A 24013-nucleotide genomic window follows, 5' to 3' on the forward strand; every position below is an offset into this window, starting at 1 on the left:
TGTTTTGAATCTAGTGTTTTGAATATGAATGCTGTGAAATCACATCCTACTCAAAATGGACAAATTGCAAATGAAAACGATCACATTTAACTTTCTTCGAAAAGGTTACTTTATTAAAACATCTACAAAAATAGACAACACAGGCAATGACACTGACTAACACAGGCAGGGAGTCTAAAACAGAGACAGACAGACCCTATTAATAACAGATAGCAATATTAATGAAGAAAATTATGTCCCATGAATTATTTACATTTTTCATTATTTAAGAAACATGAATAGCTGAGGACAGAACATGCCCAAAACTATATTTATAAAAATACAACAAAAGGCCTCAGTGTACCAAAAAAGGTTAAAGGTCATTCAGTAAGCATAATCGGGCATGGCAACATAACCATTTGGGAATCACATTCTTCTGTGTATATTACAGTAAATGTTACTTATGTTGCTCTCCACCCCACCTACACACACAGTCTTCCTCTTAAATGAGGATGAGGTGGCGTCACCACATGAGTTTCAAGTTAAATGTACAGTCTGCAGTCACTGAAACCACCGAGATTAAATGCAATTACGTACTGTAGCTTTAAGAGAGTTTCTCTGCAAGTGTCCCACAGGTTTACATGGTAAATTCAGGACAAATGCTTTGGTTATTTTTCTATTTTCTTAGTTTATTTCTATTTCTATTTCTGTTTATAAACGATACATTTCTTATTGGTATAAATTTACATTTCTGTGGCCACTCTGCTTGTTTTTTTCCTTTCTTTCGCTTACTATGTACTTTCCAGGCCCAATCGTTTCAATTTCTGGCAAGTCCAGGCTCATATTGAGTCCTTTCAAATAGTGCATTGGTAGTACATACATCCATACATCCCATCCAAAAGAGTCTTTGAATTCCAAAAGTCTACTTTAACCCAGCACATACTGGTACCAACAAGTTCATGATCTGTGTTCAGCTTAGTTCAAGTCAGTCCATGTATTGGCAGGTCAATTACAAAACTCTTTCTAGTCATTTTCTGTGCCATCAAAAATGACTACCAATAAATCACATTCACACGTAAGCCCCGTTTCACATCAAGAACTATAACGATAACTATATTGGCGTCCACACAAATGGATGACAACATCATGTTGAGTGCGATGCAGTTATGTCGTCTGCTGCTTTAAATGCTTGAGCTCTTTAAACTTGGGTGGATTCTTATTGGCCATCGATTATTTTTTTTTTTTTTTTTTAGTTGGCAAAAAAAATTCTGAAAGTGATTGTTATTGTTATACTTGTGGTGTGAACTACACATTCTCATAGAATTAGAATGAATATTAAAACTTTATAGTTACCCTTACTCCTGGGTGTGGATGGGCCATAAAGAATGATATTGTAGGAATCACTTACAAAATTATTTTTTCCAAGCTGATGAACGATACAAACATTGACAGCCAGTTGGAATCCTCTCAACTTAGGGTTAGTTCACCCAAAAGTGAAAATTCTGTCATTAATTACTCACCCTCATGTCGTTCCACACCCGTAAGACCTTCGTTCATCTTTGGAAAATTAAGATATTTTTTATGCTTTACGAATCTTTTGTTTCGAATCAGTGATTTGGAGCATGTATCAAACAGCCAAAATCACGCCCCCCCAGTGGTGAACTATTGAAATTTCGAAACACTTATGATGCAACGAAGCCATGTTTACTGAAATCACATGACTTTGGCAGTTTGATACACACTCTGAACCACTGATTCGAAACAAAAGATTCGTAAAGCTTCATGAAGCAGTGTTTTGAAATCGCCCATCACTAGATATTGTTGAATAAAGTTGTTATTTTGTTTTTTTGGCGCACAAAAAGTATTCTCGTCACTTCATAACATTAAGGTTGAACCACTGTAGTCACATGAACTGTTTTAAAAATGTCTTTAGTAGCTTTCTGGGCATCTGAAAGTGTTAATTATCTTGCTGGCAATGGAAGCCTCACTGAGCCATTGAATTTTATCAAAAATATCTTAATTTGTGTTCTGAAGATGAACGAAGGTCTTACGGGTGTGGAACGACATTATTTAATTAATGACAGAATTTTCATTTTTGGGTGAACTAACCCTTTAAAGAGCTTGTGCATTTAAAGCAGTAGACGACAAAACTGCTGTGCATGTTTAAAATAAGCAGAATGTTGTGGTCTGTTGGTGTGGACGCTCTTTATAGCCATCGTTCCTGGTGTGAACGGCGCTTTACAGTTAATGAAGGGAGAAGTGACCATAAACCTTGAGATAGCAGAGCAAAGGCCCGTTCACACCAAGAATGATAACTATAAAGATAACTATAATGTATTAGCTTCCACACCGATACACAATATGTATAGTTATTGTTCTTGGTGTGAATGAGCCTAAAGGGACCGTTTATGTGCAGACAAACAGGGGTGGAGTCACAAATATCAATCTTCTAATACAGCGCAATTTGACAATATTATGTCAAAAGCCTGTGTTTCACACATCAGCAATTGTTTTACATTATTATAGTACCTTGTGTCATATTTGAAATAACTGGAAGCTATTCAACGTTTGTTTTTGACATTCATCAAACTCCAAGAGGTCCAATGACTTGTGAATTTGCCCCTGTATGGGATTCCATCGTTACAATGATTCAGCAAAAACTCATTTCATATTATTGAAATGAAAACATCCCACTCAAATGTTAATGTTTAGTGATGATGAATTACCCTCCACCACAAAAAAGACACGAAAAACTGGCTGATACATCCTCTACATGACCACAAATGGTAGCAAAGTTAGACTGTTAAAATGTTACTCACTATTATTACTTAATATTTAAGTAGAAAAAACTATTTCTGTATTTCTTCTATAGTATGTTTTAATATGTATAATCAATCATTTGTCAAATGCTGCCTGTAGATAACTACGACTAAATGGACAGTTTGTAGAGCCGTGTGCTTTTGGTGCTGCCTGTCATCTAGCTACAAAAACCCTCCACCAGTTCATATGATTATGTTTTGAGATATATTCAGTGTTCAGGGAATGAAGAGACAGTTTTGATACAGATTACAGGACCAGGATTTAAGGTTCAGATGCCAAGCAACATTTTATGCCAAAATCAATTTCATATTATTCCCGTTAGCTCATTGTCAGAGCTTAGTCATCAGTACTGAACCTCACAGAACACAAAAGACTTTAGTTTCACAGCAAGACACATTTACACACAGATTTCATTCTCAGGTTTTTAAAGAAAATAAATAAGGCAAAGTAATGCCATTTCTGTGGTGCATTCTGGGAAATGTGAGCTCTGTGAAACCAAATACTGTGAAATAGAGATGTGACAAGTATGAATAGTGGGGGAACACTACGATTTGGGGATAAAATGTTGCTTGAAGAGTTCAGGATTTCAGGATAAGGGATGAGAAGTGGGTCATTTAGGGGCACCGAACCTGCGGCTTTTGTTCGCCCCAACCCACTGATCAAAAAATACACTAATTTACATAAGAGTGCTTAGCCGTGTCTGCTTAAAAAACACACCACCAGTCTGTGGTCCACACACTTTCTTACATTCTTCTTCTCTGTTACTCTCTAAACCATGTTCATGGCGTCTTCGGTGAGGAAGGAGTGAATGTACGCAAAGGAAGGCCGTAGTTTACAGTCTCTGTTCCAGCAGCTTAGCATCAGCTCATACAAACCCTGTGGGCAAACAGCCGGGCGAGACAGGTACACCTGATGATGAGAGAGAGAGAGAGAGAGAGAGAGAGAGAGAGAGAGAGTGAGGCTACATCTATTTTTTTTTCATAAGGGTTAATAAGTGTTCGGAAATACACATATACCTGTCTGCCCTGGTCTCTGAAAAACTCCCCTGCGTTGTCAATGACCTGTTCATCAGTCATGTGACTGTACGGTTGCTCCTGACACACACTCAACATCTCCCATAGCGTCACGCCAAATGCCCACACGTCACTTGCCGTAGTGAACTTCCCCTACACACACACACACACACATGTCAAAAAAATGTATTGAGATGAAGGGCATCAGTATTATGTACTGCATGAGTGACACGTTGCTTATGTGACTTTATTATATATAGTGGGGTCCAAAAACATGGTAAAATGATATTTAAGATTTGGGCTACTAAGAATGTGAGCTCCTTTGTACTGATAAAATAAATGTTAATACACATTTTGTATCAAATGTAATAAGTCTGATAATAAATGATAAAATATATAACTTGATAAAGATGAATTAAGTAATTAAATGTCTCTTCATTATGGTAATGCAAGAAAAAATGAAGCATTTTCACTAGAGGTCGTAGTCTGTTTGGACCCCATTATACACATTTTATTTTTATAATTTTTTTTTATAAGTTTTATAAATGTTATATATATATATATATATATATATATATATATATATATATATATATATATATATATATATACATACATATACACACACGCACACATTTTTTTGTTTACAAAATGTTATAATATAATATTGTATTTCTTTGTTATATGACAATAAATATTCAGTCTGGTAATAAATACTAATTAATAAATGACTAATTTAATAATTTAATTAATAACTAATTTAATAAATAAATATATCTTCATTATGGTAATTCAGAAAAAATGAACCATTTTCACTAGTGGTTGCAAACTTTTTGGACCCCATTTATTACATTATATTTTTATTTATTAATAATTGAAAAAAAAAAGATGTACAAAATGTTATAATATAATATTTCTTTATTATAAGATAATACATATTAAGTCTAAATATATATTAATGAATAAATACAAATTAAGTAAATATAAATATACATTATATACAGTAAAGCAAAAAAAATAAAGCATTTTCACTTGTGGTCGCAGACTTTTTGGACCCCATTATAAAATGTTGCAATTTTATTTATTAAATAATTAAGAAATGCTATATAAAATTGTATACATAAAATTATTATATTACATGTGTTTATGATAAGATATCAAATATTAAAGCTGATAATACATATTAATAATTAAATATAAATTAAGTAATTAAATATATTATCTTAATTAAATAATTAAATTAAATATAGAATTAAATATAGCTGTAAATGTGTTAGTATTAAATATATTATCATTATAGTAACATGAATGAGTCACATTAATAAATAAAAAAGTTTGTCAGTAATATTTCTGAATTTTTATATAACTAAGTTACAGTTGTGTGTGTTCTCACCATGAGGATGCACTCCCATGCCATCCAGCGAATAGGCAGCACAGCTCGTCCCTGTATCCTGTAATAATCTCCAGCATAGAGATTCCTGCTCATGCCAAAATCAGCTATCTTTATTGGACGCTCTCCACCGCTGTCCTCCCCCTCACCCCTCTCTCCACCCACCAGGCAGTTTCGTGTGGCCAGGTCTCGGTGCACAAAGTTCAGAGACGACAAGAACTTCATTCCTGATGCGATCTGACTCGCCATGGAGATCAAAGCTGGGTAGCTGAGACAGAGACGGAGATTTAACCTTTCACACTATGAGATATGATTTATATTACATGAATCATTACTTGATATTATCGTTGTAATGTTCTGTGTGTGTGTACCTGATGGTTGGTGTATTATGTGAAGGTCCAGTCTTGTCCAGCAACACTCTATGAGAGAGGTACTGATTGAGGTCTCCGCTCTCCATGTACTCTGTGACCATACACAATGGATCGCTGCTTACACACACACCCAGCAGGCGGATTATGTTCGGATCCTTCAGGCGAGATAAGATCTTCACCTCCTTCAGAAAATCATTCCTGTTGAAAGAAGAGCATGAAAAGAATAAGGGAGTAACAAGAGAAGGGGAAAGAACAGAACATTTTGAAATGAAGTGCAAAGAATTTGAGTTTATTACATTTTTACAAAATACACAAAAGCAGTTATTGTTTTACAGCTAAAGAACCATATTCCAACCATATCTGATTATTTGGCACAAAAATTGTCCTTATACAATAAGCCCAAACTATCAATGTAATTATCTTCTTTTTTTAATACATAGCCTAGGTCAAATTTTTAATCCCTCAAATGGCAGTTCATTCAGGTATCGGAAAATAACTCAAAAATGTTTTTTTTATTTGTTTTTTAATCTTTGAGCAAAAATTGCAATAGCATTCAAAATATAAAAATTAATAAAATATCATTTACAAAAGTTTTTATCTTATTATACATATATATATATATATATATATATAATATATGCAAGTGACAGTAGGATTTCAGTACAATAAACATTCAGATTTTAGTTTTTCTAAGAAAGTGTTTGTTTGTTTATTTATCCATGTCTTTTTAGATAATTGGTTTCAATCTCAGACGAAATAATTTGCCAGGTCTACTTAGGTAAATGGAAACCCTACTTAAAGAAGTTGTTCCATATTATTAAGCAAGTCACAGTTCTCTTGCAATGTGGGGAGGAAGAAAGATCTTTCTGAAGATGAAAAGCATGAAATGGTGCAATGTTGTGCAAAAGGCATGAAAAAAACTAATATTGTGTGAAAACTGAATGAAGATTATCGAATTATCATAAGATTTGTGAGTGATTTAGAGCACAGCAGAACTCGGTCAGATAAAGGCTTATTAAGGAAAGTTCCTGTCAAAAAAATTAACTGTATTAAAAGGGCAGCTATAAAAAAAAAGAAAAAAAAGTTGAGCAGAAAACAGGTATTTGAAGCTGCTGGTGTCTCTGGAGTCTTAAGAACCTCTCCATGCAGGCTGGCAGTTGTGCGTAAAGATGCATTTCAGCCACCACTAACCAAACCTCACAAAGAGAAACATTTACAGTGGGTTTAGAAATACATGAAGACTCATTTTTAAATAGTTTTATTCACTGACTAATGCCGTACTACAATGGATGGTCTAAATGGATGGATTTCTGGATGGTTGGTGAATGGCCACCACGTTCCAACAAGACTGCGACGTCAGCAGGAAGCTGGCGGGTGATGATTTGGGCTAAAATATTGGGAAGTGAGACGGAAGGTCCCTTTAAGGTTTCTGAGGGTGTCAAAATGACTTCATCAAGATATGTGGAGTTCATAACTGGCCATTTTCAGCTATGGTATAAAAAGAAGGATAGTGCCTTCTGAAATACAATGCACTATGCACTATCCCATGCTGCAAAAAAACACCACAGCAATAAAACTGTTTGAAAATGTATTTCTACACCCACTGTAAATGTTACTCTTTGTGAGGTTTGGTTAGTGGTGGCTGAAATGCAACTTTACCCACAACTGCCAGCCTGCATAGAGAGGTTCTTGAGACTCCAGAGACACCAGAAGCTTCAAATACCTGTTTGCTGCTCAACACTGGCTTTTTTATAGCTGCCCTTTTAATACAATTAACTTGTTTGACAGAAACTTTCCTTAACATCTGACCGAGTTCTGCTGTGCTCTAAATCACTCACAAATGAACTTCTTTAAGTAGGGTTTCCATTTACCTAAGTACCTGGAAACTATATTTGTCTGAGATACCAGTTATCTAAAAAGACATGGATAAATAAACAAACAAACAAACACTTTCTTAGAAAAACTAAAATCTGAATGTTTATTGTACTGAAATTCTACTGATATGTCACTTGCATAATAATTTGAAACACAGTGTGTGTGTGTGTATATATATATATATATATATATATATATATCAAATGTTAATGTAAAAAATGTAACATAAGAAATGTTAATGTAAAAAATGTTTTAAAAAATGGAAAATGGATTACTTTGTTAATGAAGTAACATTAAGAAATTCTAATTATTTATGATAAAAAAAATCATGATCTTGCATAATTATGTAAAATAAAAAAACCTACATTATATTTAATTTATTTAAAATATAATATAGTTTTAAAATATATTTTAAAATGTATTTATGTCTTGTAAATAATGATTAACAACGTGTACAGTTACCTGGCATTTTTAGAGGCATCTGGCCGTAAAATCTTCACAGCTACCAGAAGAGGGCGTCCTTTCCTGACATTAAATGGGAACTCAAGGTTTGCAAGGTCCTGGGGGTTTTCAATCTCACACAAATGAACCTAACAAGGAAACAGACAATAATTTGACTGGTATAAAGGGAACAATATTATTAAAAGTCTGCTTTCGGCCACACAATAAGGTTTATGAATAAAGAATTCCATAAAGCTAAGGAGTGGGAATTTGTAATGTTTATGTAATTCAAAGTTCTACCTCTCCAAATTGTCCTTCTCCCAGCTTTTCTTTGAATATAAGTCGTTCCCGTGGCAACTCAGGCAATGGTGGGCAATCAGTGGGCGTGGCTGAGAGGGCAGGAACTGCATATGTATTGTTACCACTAACGCCTTGCAGACTGATGATATCAGCTTCTGCATAATGAGGGACACTCCCCCCGCCTCCTGATGCTTCTCCATAATGAGCCCCTGATAAACCAGGGGGCGGAGCTCCAGGGTAAGGAGGCGGTCCCTCCTGAATGGGTAGGCCTTTATCAACCATGTCAATAGCACATGCTGAGAGAGAAAAAAAAAAAAAGGTACAAAAGAAAAACTTAGAGAGCTAAACTCAAAGTACAAGTATTACATTATATTAAGTAATTATGAACTGCACACATGCACTTAAACACTCACATACACTGGAGATGAGACATTACATGCATACTGTGATATGTATGGCTTTAGACTGCTGTCAGAAGACCGTAAGAAAACATTAACACACTTCCTACAGTACCTCATCCCTTACAAAACAATATCCTTTCTTCAACTATGGGCACTTTAAATTTCCGAGACAGTTTTAAATGTGACCTTCCTATAACAAAAGATGCATTTAAATCTTTTAGTTTTAATAAAAATCATCCCCTGAGACATAAAAGTCCCAGAAACACCCTTTTATGAATTTTTAATACCCTCTTGTGCTGTTCTGGGGCCATTATATCACTCTAACTGTTACCTTTAGGAGTTCAGGGGACTTTAAAACTGCTCCCTGGGGAGGACACCACCCCTTGCCCCTTTCTCAGGGCAACATGAACCCTCTCTCTCTTACCCTGGGACAGGTTTTGGGGCTTTTCTTGCTGGCTGTGGCAGTTTGTCAGCCTGTTGGGGCCATGTGTCAGGTCAGACAGGAGGAGATGATATGCTGGGTTGTTTAACAGCAGTGCTAGGAGGACACACACACACATCCCACGGACACACGAGTCCACGAAGGGTACGACAGTGTGAGCGGTCACCACATGACAAAAATGACACGAAACGGCACAACCAAACCACAACACAACACAGACGCATCACAACACGAGACGACACAACAACAAAACACAAACAACAAGGCCGTTAAGGGGTGACAGAGCAAACCAGTTACATGTGAGATGCACAAACACAGCAGGCAGTGTTATCATCCATAATGATGCAGGCTGTTAATTATCTTTTCATTGGTCAGTCTGTTCTGAGGCATTCATTTATGTTAATTAATATATAAAAACAATCACACAATGATTCAAAATTGAAGTATTCGTCATGAAAGCAACTATGGCAGGAAAAAAAAACAGGAACATTTGAGAGTGGAGTTTGAGTAAAATAAAATCTCCCTCCTCTCTGTCAGATAGGACAGTGGCTCTTTGTGTCTGGATTGTGGATTGTCCTAAAGTACTTTTTCTGATGTCGTTTTGGCTGTTCATTCTCCGTGGTGAACCGGGTTCCTGTGCACTTACTGACAGAGGTATATGAATGCTTCAGTGTGTTTTGTGTGTGTCACCTGTGCTGTCCCGCTGCTCTCGGGGCCGTAGTACAGTGCTGGGCTCCTGGTATTCTCCTTCTCGGTCCCTGTCGTCAGGGAAAGTGTGTATGCGCTGGTAGCGGCTGGAGTATGTGTGCGTGTTAGTGTTGTTGATCACCACGTTGTCCGATGGAACCGAAAGATGAACCCGCAGCTCATCGCTAGAGAGGCTGCCTTGGGCCTGGATGCATAAAGATACAAAATTAAAGAGCCATGAAATCAATTTTGGAGTTTTGCAGCATTTTGTCCAGTCGTCTGTATGCTAGTCTACTCCTAAATGTTTTAAACAGATAAATGCATATAAAAGGTATAGTTTTCTCTTGAGAAAATGAATCAGTTACAGAAATATTTTGCTTTTCTACAGCAGTCTAAAACACAAAAATGTTTATACTGAGTAATTTATATTTTATACACAATATTGTCAGTTAATTTGTCTATTTTTGCACCACCAGTGAAAATAGTTCCAAACGAAGCCAAAGCAGAATCAATCATTGCGGGTCTCAAAGCAACGCACAGTAGTGGCGATTTTTTTTAACAAATCTGTTATCTGAATGATTCAATGACTCATTTATAAAGTTACTTGATTCATTGATAAATTAGTCAGTGTTTTTGAATGAATCAACTAAGTGAATGATTCAATGACTCACTAATAAAGACAATGGCTGCGTCCAAAATCACATACTCTCTGACATACATACTTCTTGTAATTACTTTGCAGCCTTTAAAAAAGTATGTTCCAGTATAAACGTGTAGTGTGAATATAATCTATACGTGCTACATCAGTCATGTTGTCATTATCATGTGACCTATCAGAGTCAGTCGCATCCTTCCACCTCCATTCACAAATACTTTCTATATGGCCTCATAGGATAGTAAAGTGTCCATCAGATGTACACTTCAGAATCTCTCCAGAAGTAGTAAGTCATCTGGGTGCTTTTTGTGTGCTGTTTTATGAATACTGTGAATTTGGACATACTATTTTCACATACTGTTTTTCACCTATACTATATAGTAAGGAAGTATGTGATTTCAGATATAGCCACTCACTCATTTCATTCCTAAACAAATTAGAGCTTTTGAATTAATCAGTTGAACAAATGAGTTAATGACTCACTCAAAGACACTTGTCACCATGTGCAAACAGACAAGTGGGGCGATACAAACAGTGAAAAGTCCCAGTGCTATTGAATTGTATATCAGCGCTCCTGGAACACTGTGCAACTAATCAGATTCAAGGACTGGAACTAACTGATATATTATAGGAAACACATGAACATGGAAAATAAGAAATACACTGTAGAACAATGGTCTCAAATTCAGCTCCTGGAGGGCCACAGCCCTGCGGAGTTAAACCTAAACCAGCTCCAACTCACTGCTTAGAAGTTTCTAGTAATCCTGAAGACCTTGTTTAGCTGGATCAGGTATATTTAATTAAGGTTGGAGCTAAACTCTGCAGGGCTGTGGCCCTCCACAAATTGAATTTGAGACCCCTGCTGTAGAATATATAATGAAAAAACACCTTGCCAAGTAGCTTCTTCCAGTACTGCCTCCACAGTATGACGGCTATAATAGCCAATAGGAGCAGGATAATTCCAACAAGACAGCCAATCAGAATGGCCGTGTTGCTGCTGTCATCTTTGGCCACAGGTAACCCCGCCCTCAGAGTGATGGCAGAGAACTCTGTTAATAAGAAACACGGCAGATTTATAATTACATGTGTATGTTAATCTGACATTTAAATGATTACAAACACCATAAACAAGGCATTTATAAGCCTACAGAGTGTTTAGAGAGTAAAACCAAAGCTTATCTGTCCATTACAGCCACCTTTTAATCTCAGTGCTGTAAATGTCTTCATGGTCATTGACACACTTTTTGTGATTTGACTTGCTTTCTTATACACTGTGTTTGTGTGAGTGTGTGTGTGTTTGTGTGCTTATGTCGGTAAATTTAGGAGGCAGCTGTTGTTTTGGGAGGCAGTAATAAGCTTTGACGGGAGTAAATGAGCTGTGAGAGTGGGCACAGTCCTAAAGCTGAGGGAACTGAAGTTAATTCAAAGAGGGACAAAAGCAAGGACAGCTGGAGCAATTTCACAATAAAGATCCTTTATATGAAACACTAACTCAAAACAATAATGCATTGTCAACCAAATCATGCAAAAAACTTTCTCTCCAGGCTTCAAGATGGATACTCATGCACACACAAAGCCACCAACCAAACTCTCAAGGCATTTTACAGTATGAGGACAGGGTTTTTAAATGTAAAGGAAATTAGAGGGAAACATTATAAAAGGCCTATGTGCTAGAAAACATGCCATAAAAATCTGTGATGTAATAAGCATGGAGACAATACTCTTTTCTTCCCCTTGTCCTTCTCTCTTTCTCTCTCTCTCTCACCTGTTGGCATGCTGCTGGGCAGCAGTGAAGTAATGGTCATGAGGAGGTCTGGAAAAATGAGGATGACAGGTCAGAAGAGGGAGAACTAGAGAGGTGGGGTGGGTGATTGAGGGGCAGAGAGACATGGGAGTGCTGAAAGATGAGGAGGGCAGACTGTGAAGTCTGGGTGAAATTAGGATTTATAATTTATAATTTATAATTTTCCCAGTTCTCCCAATGAACCTCATGAATAAGCTTCCTGTATCTTGGTCCAGAGTATAACTGTAATAAATGGTACATGGGTGTGTGTGTATAAATGAATAATAAATGTAAATATATGACTAATAATAATAGCCTAAAAGTACCATTTAATACAATTATTACTCCAAAGACTAAAGTGTGTGTATATATATATATATATATATATATATATATATATATACACACACACACAAACACACACACACACACACATACACAAACACGAAAATATTAAAATATCTGAAATAGTATTGCTTATGTATTGTACTTTTACAATATATTTTGAACCAATTATTGGGGTGGGGTACATTGTTAAAAATAAAGGAATTGTTAGGAGAATCATTAAAGAACTAAAAACATTCATTCTGTTCCAATACTAACAATCAGCACTAATGCAAACGTCACACGGCAGTGCGTTGCATACACACTCATAATGCAGTGAGGTTGACATGCGTCCGACTCACCGGTGGTGCTGCTGGTTCCGTTTGCAGGGCTGGGGGTGTGAGGAGAAGTGGCATTGATAGGACGAGTGCTGGAGGAAGGGAGAGGAGGAAGGACAGATCCATCCTCAAACGGCTCTGGAGACAAGACAGAGAAATTATAATGGAGAAAGGATTAGATAAGTAGGCTTTATCTCTGATGAAGCATGAATATTCATCATTTAGGCTCTCTTATCTACAAACCCAACAAGTGTGAGCACAAAGTCTCACTTTCTCTCCAAATTGTTGTTGTTGAGGCTTACTGTAATGTTTATATTCTGCTCATATTTTGGAAGCTACTGACCAACCAATCAGAATTCAAAGTCAAACACTGAAGTGTCACTAAAGTTGTAAGTACTTTGGTATCTAGCACACTTGAGCTAAATTTCATTAACATGCAGGTAGGAATATTTGCTTTGTGGCAAAATATCATAAATTCCATCCATTTTCTGCTGAAAAAACACATCTTAAACCAGCCTAAGTTGTTTTTTGCTGGTCTGAGCTGGATTTTGAGTGGGAATTTGGGGATTTTTTTTAGCCTGCCAACTAGCTAAAACCAGCATAACACCAGCTTGACAAGGCCGGGAGGCAAACTAGACCTGCTTAGACCCCCACATTAGACTGGTTTAAAGGGTTAGTTCACCCAAAAATGAAAATTCTGTCATTTATTACTCACGCTCATGCTGTTCCAGACCCGTAAGACCTTCGTTAATCTTCGGAACGCAAATTGAGATATTTTTGTTTAAATCCGATGGCTCCGTGAGGCCTACATAGGGAGCAATGACATTTCCTCTCTCAAGATCCATAAAGGTACTAAAAACATATTTAAATCAGTTCATGTGAGTACAGTGGTTCAATATTAATATTATAAAGCGACGAGAATATTTTTGGTGCGCCAAAAAAAACAAAATAACGAATTATTTAGTGATGGCCGATTTCAAAACACTGCTTCAGGAAGCTTCGGAGCGTTATGAATCAGCGTGTCGAATCCGCAGTTCGGAGCGCCAAAGTCACGTGATTTCAGCAGTTTGGTGGTTTGACACACAATCCGAATCATGATTCGACACGCTGATTCGACACGCCAAATCTTCCTGAAGCAGTGTTTTGAAATCAGCCATCACTAAATAAGTCGTTATTTTGTTTTTTTTTGCGCACCAAAAATATTCTCGTCGCTTTATAATATTAATATTGAACCACTGTACTCACATGAACTGATTTAAATATGTTTTTAGTACCTTTATGGATCTTGAGAGAGGAAATGTCATTGCTCCCTATGTAGGCCTCACGGAGCCATCGGATTTAAACAAAAATATCTTAATTTGAGTTCCGAAGATGAACGAAGGTCTTACAGGTGTAAAACAGCATGAGGGTGAGTAATTAATGACAGAATTTTCATTTTTAGGTGAACTAACGCTTTAAGATGTTTTTTAGCACGGTTTTTACATGACTCTGAAAAACTGTCTGATTGATCAATTCCATCTCACCATGGTCAAATATTTATATATAATGACCACCAAACTATATAATAGAACGATTAAATACAAAGCTGTGCAAGACACTCTTTCTTCTCAACTAAAAAAAAAAAAATCAATATTTGATATCAATATTTATTTATCCATTTCATAAACAGCCATGTAATAAGTTCCATAGTAATACATAAATTACTATTAATATACATGGACGAAGCGGCTGTTTTTAAACTTTAATGGTAATGAGCCAGTGTTCGTTGCTGTGAGAGGTCAGGTGTGTGTGTTCATACCAGAGTAGAAGCTTATCTCGCTGATAAGGAGCCAACGGTCACTGAAAGAGAAGCGGCAGCGGAGAATCTGGGCCGGTTGTCCTCCAAGTGGCAGTGAGATGGTGCGGGATGAAGGGTCATGTAGGTCAGACAGTGGCACTTGAAGGCTCAGCGCAGGCTCCGCCCACGGGCTCAACAGACTGGCCTTAAACTCACACACCACCTCGCTGAACACCCGCACACTTTGAGTGTGTCTGTTATTACTGTGCACCTGAAACAGAGACATTTAAAAACAACAATCTGCAATAAGACACTGCAAGACTGCCGGGAACAAAAATAAGGAGCAGTGGAAATAGAAGAAGTAAACGGAAGTTATTACTCCACAAATGGGAGAAGAGGAGAAAAAGAAAAGAAACAGGGAGTGAATGAAAGGTGGAGGGCAAGAACATATATAATGTGACAGGTTAGACATTAATGGTGCTGTTAGGTCAACTTCTAACTGCGCACATGTGTGCAAATGCTCACTGATACATGAAACATGTTTCAAAACAAACCAGTACAACAGCGGAGGTTAAAGTGTAGTCGAAGCAATCATGATGACACCTCATACATCTCACACACACACACACACACACACACACACATTTCTACTATATAATTTCATGTTTGATTCAGTGTGTTTCTTCCCATTTCTTTGTAATTATGTGTGAAATTTACTGGCAAATTCTTAATGAAAACTGTTTTAAAGTAAATCCTACACCAATATTTTTTTTCAGTGTGTGGCAAACTTTGCACTGGAGTTCCTGAACTAATGGGGGATGGGGGAGATGATTTGTAGAGGAAAACTGCCGGTGAGGCTGGTGGTATTCTGAAACTGCAAGAATACAGCCGGAAATACTCTAAACAAAAGTCTGGGAGAGTGAGCAGAGAGAGGCGACATAAATCATTTCACAAAGGCACGTGAACAAGTGCTTGTTATTATGGGAAGTGTTTTAATGGAGCCTCTGGTCCTATTTCTCATGTCTCTTTTGGGAATCTGCTGCGAGATTTAAAGGAAGCGAGTATTAGAGGAAGTTTTCAAAACTGTTGGAAGCCGCAGGAAAAACAGGGAAACATGGGATGATGATGCCGTTTATGAAATGTGTTATATCAGAGATAAAGGAATGAAGATTATGTCCCCTCGAGACAGGAAGAAGACAGAAGTGGTACAAACAAGTCAGCATTCCTGGTCAGAAAGACCCTTAAAAAAATGGCAATACACAAATAATCAAATAACAGATATAATTGCGGTGCCGCAAATTGGAAAACGAAACACTCGGGTGCCTCTCAGAATCACATACAACCCCAAATGCAAAGCCACAGGCAAAAAGACAAATAAAAACAAATCAAATGTTCATTAAAGTGTTGAAGGATAATGACTCCTGAGGGTGATTTACTAGGCAGATTTACTGAGACAGAGCTTCATTAGTGCCTACTAACTGACTGAGATGAATTCTGGGATAGCTTTTGCCGTCTGGCATAGTGGGAAGTTCACTCGAGTTGAAGATGAACAGCAGATCATTTACTCACCCTCATGTCTTTCCAAATCTGTATGACTTTCTTTCTTCTGCGGAACACAAAAGAAGACATTTTGAAAAATGTTTGTTTTGTCCAGTGTCAGTGAGTGAGTCCAATGGTATTCTGGACCCCACTGACTTTCATCGTACGAACTAAAACCGTTCTTTTGTGTTCCGCAGAAGAAAGAAAGTCATACAGGTTTGGAAAGTATGAGAAAATTATGACAGAATTTTCATTTTGTGCATGAACTATTCCTGAAATGCATTTAAAACATTTTTTTTAAACACTTAAAAACATGTATGCACAAACATGTGAACGTCTTGAATAAAAATCACCTTGAGACCAGTTATTATTTAAAATGGCTCAGAAAAGTAAAATTACTTCTGAGAAAAAGGTCTAGTCTCATTAGTTTGCCACTTTCTGTGAATTTTTTGTATCTAAAGCAATGATATTAGAACATTTTAAGTGTGACCAAACATATTTTGGGCTATTTGCATACATACTAACCTGCATGGTGTGAAAGACCCGTGTTTTTTCAAAGTGAAACTCAATGTCAACAGTGGGCTGGTCCAGGGAATCTCGATTCCAGCCCACGTAATCATATCCTGGCCACACTCTCAGCTCTTTACTCTCCATGAAATCATTCCCACCTAAAACACCATCACACAACTGGCCCAATCCGCCGAACATCACCCTATGGAGAAGAGAGAGACATTACAGATGTGAAGTCATTAGGCATGTGCACACACATACACACAGATGCACGTACTCACATACATGTTGGAATTTCCCATATGCACACACACATCTGGCTAGTGTCAAACGTTAGCTTAGCTATTGCAAACATTTCTGCTCCATTAAAACACATCTGGGAATGTTTCTACACAATATTCGTCAACCCCACCTGACAGATACACATACATACATGAGAAAGGGGTCTGGACTTTAACATGCATCACAGAAAATAAAGTACGACAGGACCAGGTGAGATTTGAGAAGGTTAACTCAGCAAGTTCTCAATTGCTTGTTTCTGACACACAGCATGAAACTAGGGTTGGGAACAGAGAAAGAAGGGTTATGATCAGACAAGAGTTTTAGGACCCGCGTTAATATTAGAAAAAGTTTCCAGCACTTGAGAGACCTAAGAGGGAAGACCTGAAATCTGGTTTCACAGAACAAAGATATGCTGTTATTGTAATGTTAGCTTTAGTAACAGGACAGTTTTGAGTGTCATTGTTTGTCTGGAGCTGGTATGCTGCTGGTGACTAACAACAAACTCTTGCTTGTATTGTCTACTCTTGTGTACTATATGCTAATTATTTTGTTCTTACTTGTCGTTTGTTAATAATAATAACTATTTTAGAAAACTGTAGAAACAAGACATTCAATTCAAATATTGAAAAGAATATTATGCAAAAAGAACCATTTTTCCAGTGACATTCCTCTGACTTTTTCTCTTTTGTAATGTCTCAGCCATCTCTCTTTCTACAGTCTTTCTTCAAATCTCCCTCTTGCTTACTCTCTTTCCTCCCCCAGGGACACGCCCCCTACTGCTGATTAGCTACAAGTGTGTTGTGGAGCTCAGTCCGATCTACTTTCAACAGCGTTTCTCGGAAATCGCTTACTGCACCATTAAAATGCTATTTGATGGTTTCTACATCATTTCAGTTACCAATTTATGTAGCACATTTTCATGCAGAAATTGAAAACTAGTAGGGAGTATGAAATTAAAAGTTCAGTTCTTAAAAAAATGAAATTTGAAGAAAAAAAGTTGTGTGTATTACCCTGCCTCTTTACTGCCATCATAGACGGAGTCATTAAGGTAGACAGGCGAGCCTGAGAGGGTCATCACATGACCCACGGGAGCGGTGTACGCCTTCAGTCCATCTAACAGAGAAGAAGCACATCACTCAATGGTAAACACCATTCCTCTGTAGAAAGTGCCTGCAGTGAATGTAATGGAAATGAGTGTGTGTGATCAGGATGATGGATTGCTTGTCACGTGTGGGACTCACCTTTCCAGACACAACCATAGAGTTCAACTCTTAAACACACGCTCATTACACGGTCCGCCAGTGGGTAAAAGCGCACCATGCGTGCTATGATGGGTGGACCCAGGTCCTTCAGGACCACATCATATGTGTTCTCGTTCCCTGTCACCACCTGAAACAAAAACAACATGGAAGAACTGTAACATACAAAAGATCTAAATTCTGCTGACAGAAATTTATGATAGTTCACAAAAGGGTTAGAAACCTCCTGTCCCCAGCGGTCCTTCCAGGTCATCCAGTGTCGTCCATCACGAGAGTAACGCAGCCGATAACTACGTGCAAACTCCCTCCCCAGCCCGTCTGCGTGGCGACCCTGAGTGCCCACTAGAGACAGGAAATGAAGCTTATGCAGGTCCACCTGCAGGTACTCTGAGCCGCTGGGAAACACCGGACCAGCCGGACACCATGCCCCGTCCCCCTCTCCATTACTCAACCTAGGACAGGAGACAAACACAAGCATTATGTACATGCTTGACATGTTAGAGTCTTGGTGCTCATGTGAGTGGTGTAGGTTCGAGGCAAACGTGTGGCATGTCCTATTCCTACTCTATATCCTTAATTACTTCCTGGCACTTTAAAAAAAAATAAAAATACATATTGTATGTAGTGATGTACTGAGTATTTACAGAGAGCTAAAAAGCATTTTTTTTTTTTTACATTTAGAGATGTAACATAAATTAAAAATATACAAATACATTTCACATTTTTAAATTGGTAAATCTGATGAACGCGCACACACACACACACGCACACACACACACACACACACACACACACACACACAAACATACTTTGCATAAAGAAAATGTTATCTACTATTAACTTTTTTTTTTTTTGGCATTGTGACATTATGACAGTGATACTCTTTACTGATTTTTTTTCCCCACTCTATTACAATAATTACTTTTAAATTAAATTTGGTGCTTTAAATAATTTAAAATGTATATATAATTTTTTGAATAATGTTACAGTAATGAGAATTTGGCGGGTACAAATACCTGAAAATAAATCACAGGTTTTAATAGCAGATTTTTTCCCTCATTTGTTATTTTTCTCAAACAAATTTCAAAAACAAAAAACAAAACAAAACAAAACAAAACATTATAGCTGAAAGCAACCAGGGCCAAGCACAAAGCAGCAAGCAAGAAGTAAAATCATCAGTAAAATATAGCATTTAATTTCATATACTTTACTGTAGTTAGTGGCAAATTAATAATTTAAGTTATAGCGCCACCAAGAGGCGCAATCCCACCACTTTTTATGTGGTTCTATGGGTTGCCACAGAATTCCAGAGCGAAAGAAAAGCGGAACACTAACAATTACAATAGGTAAAAACAAAACAAAAAACACAAAACACAACAAAACAAAACAAAACAAAACAAAAAAAACAAAAAACAAAACAAAAAACAGAACAGAAAAAAAGAAAAAGAAAAATACTAATAAAAAAAACCACACAATTTGAAATTTCTTGGTAAAAACCCTGCAAGCAAATGAGGTGATATATGAGAGGCGAGGTCTGTGTGTGTAAACACCTTCACCTGGCTTCTCTCTCTCTCACTTCCTAGCATACTTTCTTCACTCACAGACACACGTAATAGCCTGAGCAATCCACTGGCTCAGTATCAGTACAGACTAACCTTCACTCACTCACAGAAGAAAGAACAACACTGAATGTCTCTGCATTCAGCTACTGTTATCACATAGGTGACGGGACACTGATGACAGACAGTTGAGACCACAAACACTCAAACACAAAGAAAAACGCACCTGAAATAAAATGTTCCAGTGAAGTGTGGGTATTGTCACCTCACCGAGACCTCATTGTGACACAGCTGAGATTGAGAAACTGAGACCAGTCTGAGACATTTCAGATTCACCCTTGAATCTTCACCATGACCTCAGAGCCATTAAGACACAGTCTCACAGACCCTTTCCAAAGCAAAATGAAGTCTAGTTCACCTTGAAATGTTCTTCTGGCCAAGTATAAGACACTTAAACGAGAAGAGAAAGTCAAACTACTGTAATAAAAAGATCAATGTTGGTCCAGACCCAATTTCAGAAATTGCAAGTACAACAAAACTGCAAAAAAGGTTTGTTCCTGCAGAACATTCCAGTTAACGGAGTTTGTTTTTCTGTAATATTGTTTATACTTTGGTAATTCAATCTGTGTTGCTGCTTTAAAACTGAAGAGTGTTGGGTTGTTTTTCACTTCATATACGAGTGCAACAGTCGGCCTCCAGAAATAAAAGTACTTATTTATTTATAAACTGTTGAAGCCTGTTAAAAACATTTACATGCTTTATATACCATTTCCACCAGATGTGGAATAATTTTTTTTTTTTAAATTGTGAACTTAATTAATTGAAGGAATAATGAACAGATTAATCAACTATCAAAATACTTGTTAGTTGCAGCCCCTCTTCATTCTGTCTTTCTCTCATTTCTTGGTCTTCAGCATGTTGTCACACAGCTGTTTCTCTGTGAGGTCATGTGTGTGAGAACCCTCTCAAATATATAAAACATCACACACACCCCTAAACGCTGTATCCCTATCATAAATCCCATCTTCAGCACCTCTCAGCACCCTATCATTCCTCTAAACCTCCACCCTCTTTCCCCTTTATTCCCCTTTTCTGTTTAAGGCTATATCCCCCTCTCCCTTGCTCCATTTTTCCTGTAAGCTCCTCTCCCCTCCGTTCAAAATCCCCCTGCTGTCTTAAACAGAATGTGGACTTAATAACAACCACATGATCTGTGTGTTGCCAAAAGACAGAAACCCCTCTCTCGCACACACACTTCTATTTTTTTCAGGATGGGATGGCGATGGTAACCTCAGAGCCTGTTTTTGTGTCTGCTTTTCTGTTTGTGTGTGTGTAAGGTTCAGGTAAACCCTACATTATGGGAATCTTTTTTTTTGGTCCCCACGTAGAAAAAAAGGCTTATAAAATCATATTAAGTGATGTTTTTTGAAAAATGCAGAATATTTTCTGTGATGGGTAGGTTTAGGGTTAGGGGAAAGAATATGCTTGCACAGTATAAAAATAATTTTGTCTATGGAATGTCCCCATAAAACATGGAAACCCAACATGTGTGTGGTGTGTGTGTTGCATCTGCTACTGTGTGTGTGTGTGTGTGTGTGTGGTACTGGCCTGTATTCAGCAGCATGTGAGTCTCGTCCAGACAGACAGTGCTGTAATGTCATTACCTAATGCTCTATATCAGGATACGCTCCATTACTGACATCTCATGTAACCTAATCACGTCCTCTCATGATCCTCACAGAGCCCACCAACACAAACAACCAACCACAAATCACACAAACACAAAACGAGAGTGAGAATATTTTATAATCCATGCAATGAGCAAAAGAAGAAGTGTTAAATGAAAGCATGTGCTCGTGCTCACCTGCCATGTTTGGCCTCGGTTGAGTCGGACCAGGCGCTGGATGCGGTGATGTCAGAGTCAGGTATGGTGCCGTCCTCCATCCCCAGAGCGTAGCGACACTTAGCTGTGTGATACACAGGAAACACTTCAGACAGGCTCTGACAACACCCTCCGAAATGAGCTTCAGAGTCAAACTCATCATGAAGAGTAAGGATTGTGACAGAACGCTTATTCTGTCAAGTGTTATTGCTAACTGAAACTTTTTGGTAATTGAAATAAAGCTGAAAAAAAAAAAAATCTAAATATTAGATGAAAAAAAAAAGAAATGTTTCCTACTAACTGAAATAAAATAAGTTTAAATTGAAGTACTAAAATACTAAAACTGACATAAAAATTCAAGCTAAATATAATTTAAAAAACAACAAAAAAATAGTCAAAATCACATAACAAAATTACTAAAATTAAAACAAAAAACAAAAAACATTTAAAAATATTAATAAATACTATAATAGTATAGTCATTTATTCATTAACCATTTCAGTCGTATCCGACTCTTGGTGATTCTCTTGCCATAAGCGAGAGACTGTCCATGAATTTTCTTGGCGATGATTTTTCCGGGGTAGATCGCCAGGTTTTTCCCCAACCCTCCCCATTACATGGCTTAGGACACACACACACACACACACACACACACACACACTTGTATGTGGTTTACGGGGACTTTCCACAGGCATAATGGTTTTTATAGTGTACAAACTGTATATTCTACCCCCCGACACTACCCCTACCCCTAAACCTGCCCATCACAGAAAACTGTCTGCTTTTTTTGAATTTCAAAAAAACACAGTTTAGTATGTTTTTTTAAGCCATTTGGTTTACGGGGACACAGGAAGTGTCCTCATAAACCATGTTTACGTTGTAATACCCATGTAACCCTAACCCTAAAGAAAAAAAGGCAATCAATCAATAAATCAATCAACCGATCAATCAAATCAATCAACCAATCAACCAATCAGTCAGTCAGTCAGTCAGTCAGTCAACCATGTCAGAGCTGAGAAGTTTTCAAACTGGGGATTCCAAAACGAAATGCTTGAGGGTCTAACTAGAAACTTGAAAGAAAACAGATTTTGCACAATGTTAATATTTTACACAAAGCTAACATGTTAACCTAAGACATAAATAAAATATAACAATATTTTTAAGACCAAATTTTCAAATTATTATTCTGACACGTAGTCACAGAGTATAATGGGATCCTTACATGATGAGTTCTATTATGTTTTGGGGTCCCTGTCATCAAAAAGTTTAAAAACTCCCCTAAATTAATGGATTAACATATTTAAATTAAATTAAAATAGCATTTTGTCGTTAACAATTCACTTCCTTTTTAAGGAAAGAAAAATTAATTATATATTGTTTAACATTTTTATGAATGACAGTGTCCTATATGTATGGGTTATCTGTCATGAGAAAGAATTTATTTTTGTTAAATGTTCCATCTAGGTTTGATTTTTAAATAAATTACCCATGAAGAGGGTCTTTCTGCAGCATTACAAATAAAATGGGGGGCTTCACTAGGAATTTTAGTGTGCTAACTTGTTTTAACATGCTAACTTTTTTATCAGATTTTTCTAAATCCTTGGGGCCTTAAAGTATAGGTAAATGAAGTCCCATACACGGTACAATGTCAAATTCTCACAAAAATACCAAAGCAGCATTGCTGCATTGTTAGAATTGCTTCAGAAATGCCTCACAGATGTAGTGCAGGGAGCAGAAAAAAAGAAATAAAGAGATGAAATAAGGACATTAGAGAAAAATTCTGGCACAAACACAGCGTTGAAATCATCCGCACGGATCACATGTCAGTCCTGCTTGTGTGTCAGTTCAGAGGGTGTGCCTGTCAGTGTGTGTGTGTTGAAGCTGGGGGTGATGGGTGAGGTTTTGGGGGGGACGTACTCAGTTGCTGTAAAGTGAGTCATGAGATAAGAATGCAATGGCTGGAAAACAAACCCTGCCCAGCCAGCGAGACCCTCACTCACACACACACATACACACACACACACACACACACACACACACACACATATATATACACACACACACACACACACACACACACACACACACACACACACACACACACACAGTGTACAGGTGCCTGTTTCATTACATCATCAACCTGCTGCCAATAAAATGCTTTCTCTTCTTAACTCTCTGTTTCTCTCTCCAGACTCTTAGTCTGTCTATCACACATCTTCAGCTAATACAGAGCAGATGAGAGCTGTGCATTACAGTCATTCAAGATTATAAGCAGATGTTCTCTAGATTCAGCAATGGTCTCAGTGACACGAATACAGTCATTTTCTGCTCCTGGTCTATTTGCACCTCCACTCCACCTCCATCTCTCTGTCCTGAGGAAACACAC

General features: G+C 37.4%; 1 protein-coding gene across 4 annotated transcripts in view; it reads right to left on the reverse strand.

Annotated features, from left to right (window-relative positions):
- Positions 1 to 91: 91 nt before the first annotated feature.
- ddr1 (discoidin domain receptor tyrosine kinase 1) overlaps positions 92 to 24013 on the reverse strand; it is a 41978-nt gene continuing 18056 nt past the window's right edge. The window contains exons 3-19 of one of the 4 annotated variants that reach the window (XM_051864609.1): positions 21610 to 21712; positions 18410 to 18638; positions 18169 to 18316; positions 17938 to 18040; positions 16661 to 16847; positions 14618 to 14867; positions 12844 to 12957; positions 12140 to 12187; positions 11263 to 11423; positions 9723 to 9924; positions 9015 to 9128; positions 8190 to 8485; positions 7911 to 8038; positions 5574 to 5771; positions 5206 to 5470; positions 3816 to 3965; positions 92 to 3708 (exon numbers count right to left, since the gene is read on the reverse strand). In XM_051864609.1, coding sequence (XP_051720569.1) covers positions 3568 to 3708; positions 3816 to 3965; positions 5206 to 5470; positions 5574 to 5771; positions 7911 to 8038; positions 8190 to 8485; positions 9015 to 9128; positions 9723 to 9924; positions 11263 to 11423; positions 12140 to 12187; positions 12844 to 12957; positions 14618 to 14867; positions 16661 to 16847; positions 17938 to 18040; positions 18169 to 18316; positions 18410 to 18638; positions 21610 to 21712 — 2837 coding nt within the window. In that variant the 3' untranslated portion in view covers positions 92 to 3567. Of the gene's footprint in view, positions 3709 to 3815; positions 3966 to 5205; positions 5471 to 5573; positions 5772 to 7910; positions 8039 to 8189; positions 8486 to 9014; positions 9129 to 9722; positions 9925 to 11262; positions 11424 to 12139; positions 12188 to 12843; positions 12958 to 14617; positions 14868 to 16660; positions 16848 to 17937; positions 18041 to 18168; positions 18317 to 18409; positions 18639 to 21353; positions 21522 to 21609; positions 21713 to 24013 lie in introns of those variants that run through there. The other 3 variants (XM_051864612.1, XM_051864610.1, XM_051864611.1) reach the window with 3 other exon arrangements.

Source organism: Ctenopharyngodon idella, chromosome 16 (assembly GCF_019924925.1).
Source record: "Ctenopharyngodon idella isolate HZGC_01 chromosome 16, HZGC01, whole genome shotgun sequence".
Classification (NCBI taxonomy): domain Eukaryota; kingdom Metazoa; phylum Chordata; class Actinopteri; order Cypriniformes; family Xenocyprididae; genus Ctenopharyngodon; species Ctenopharyngodon idella.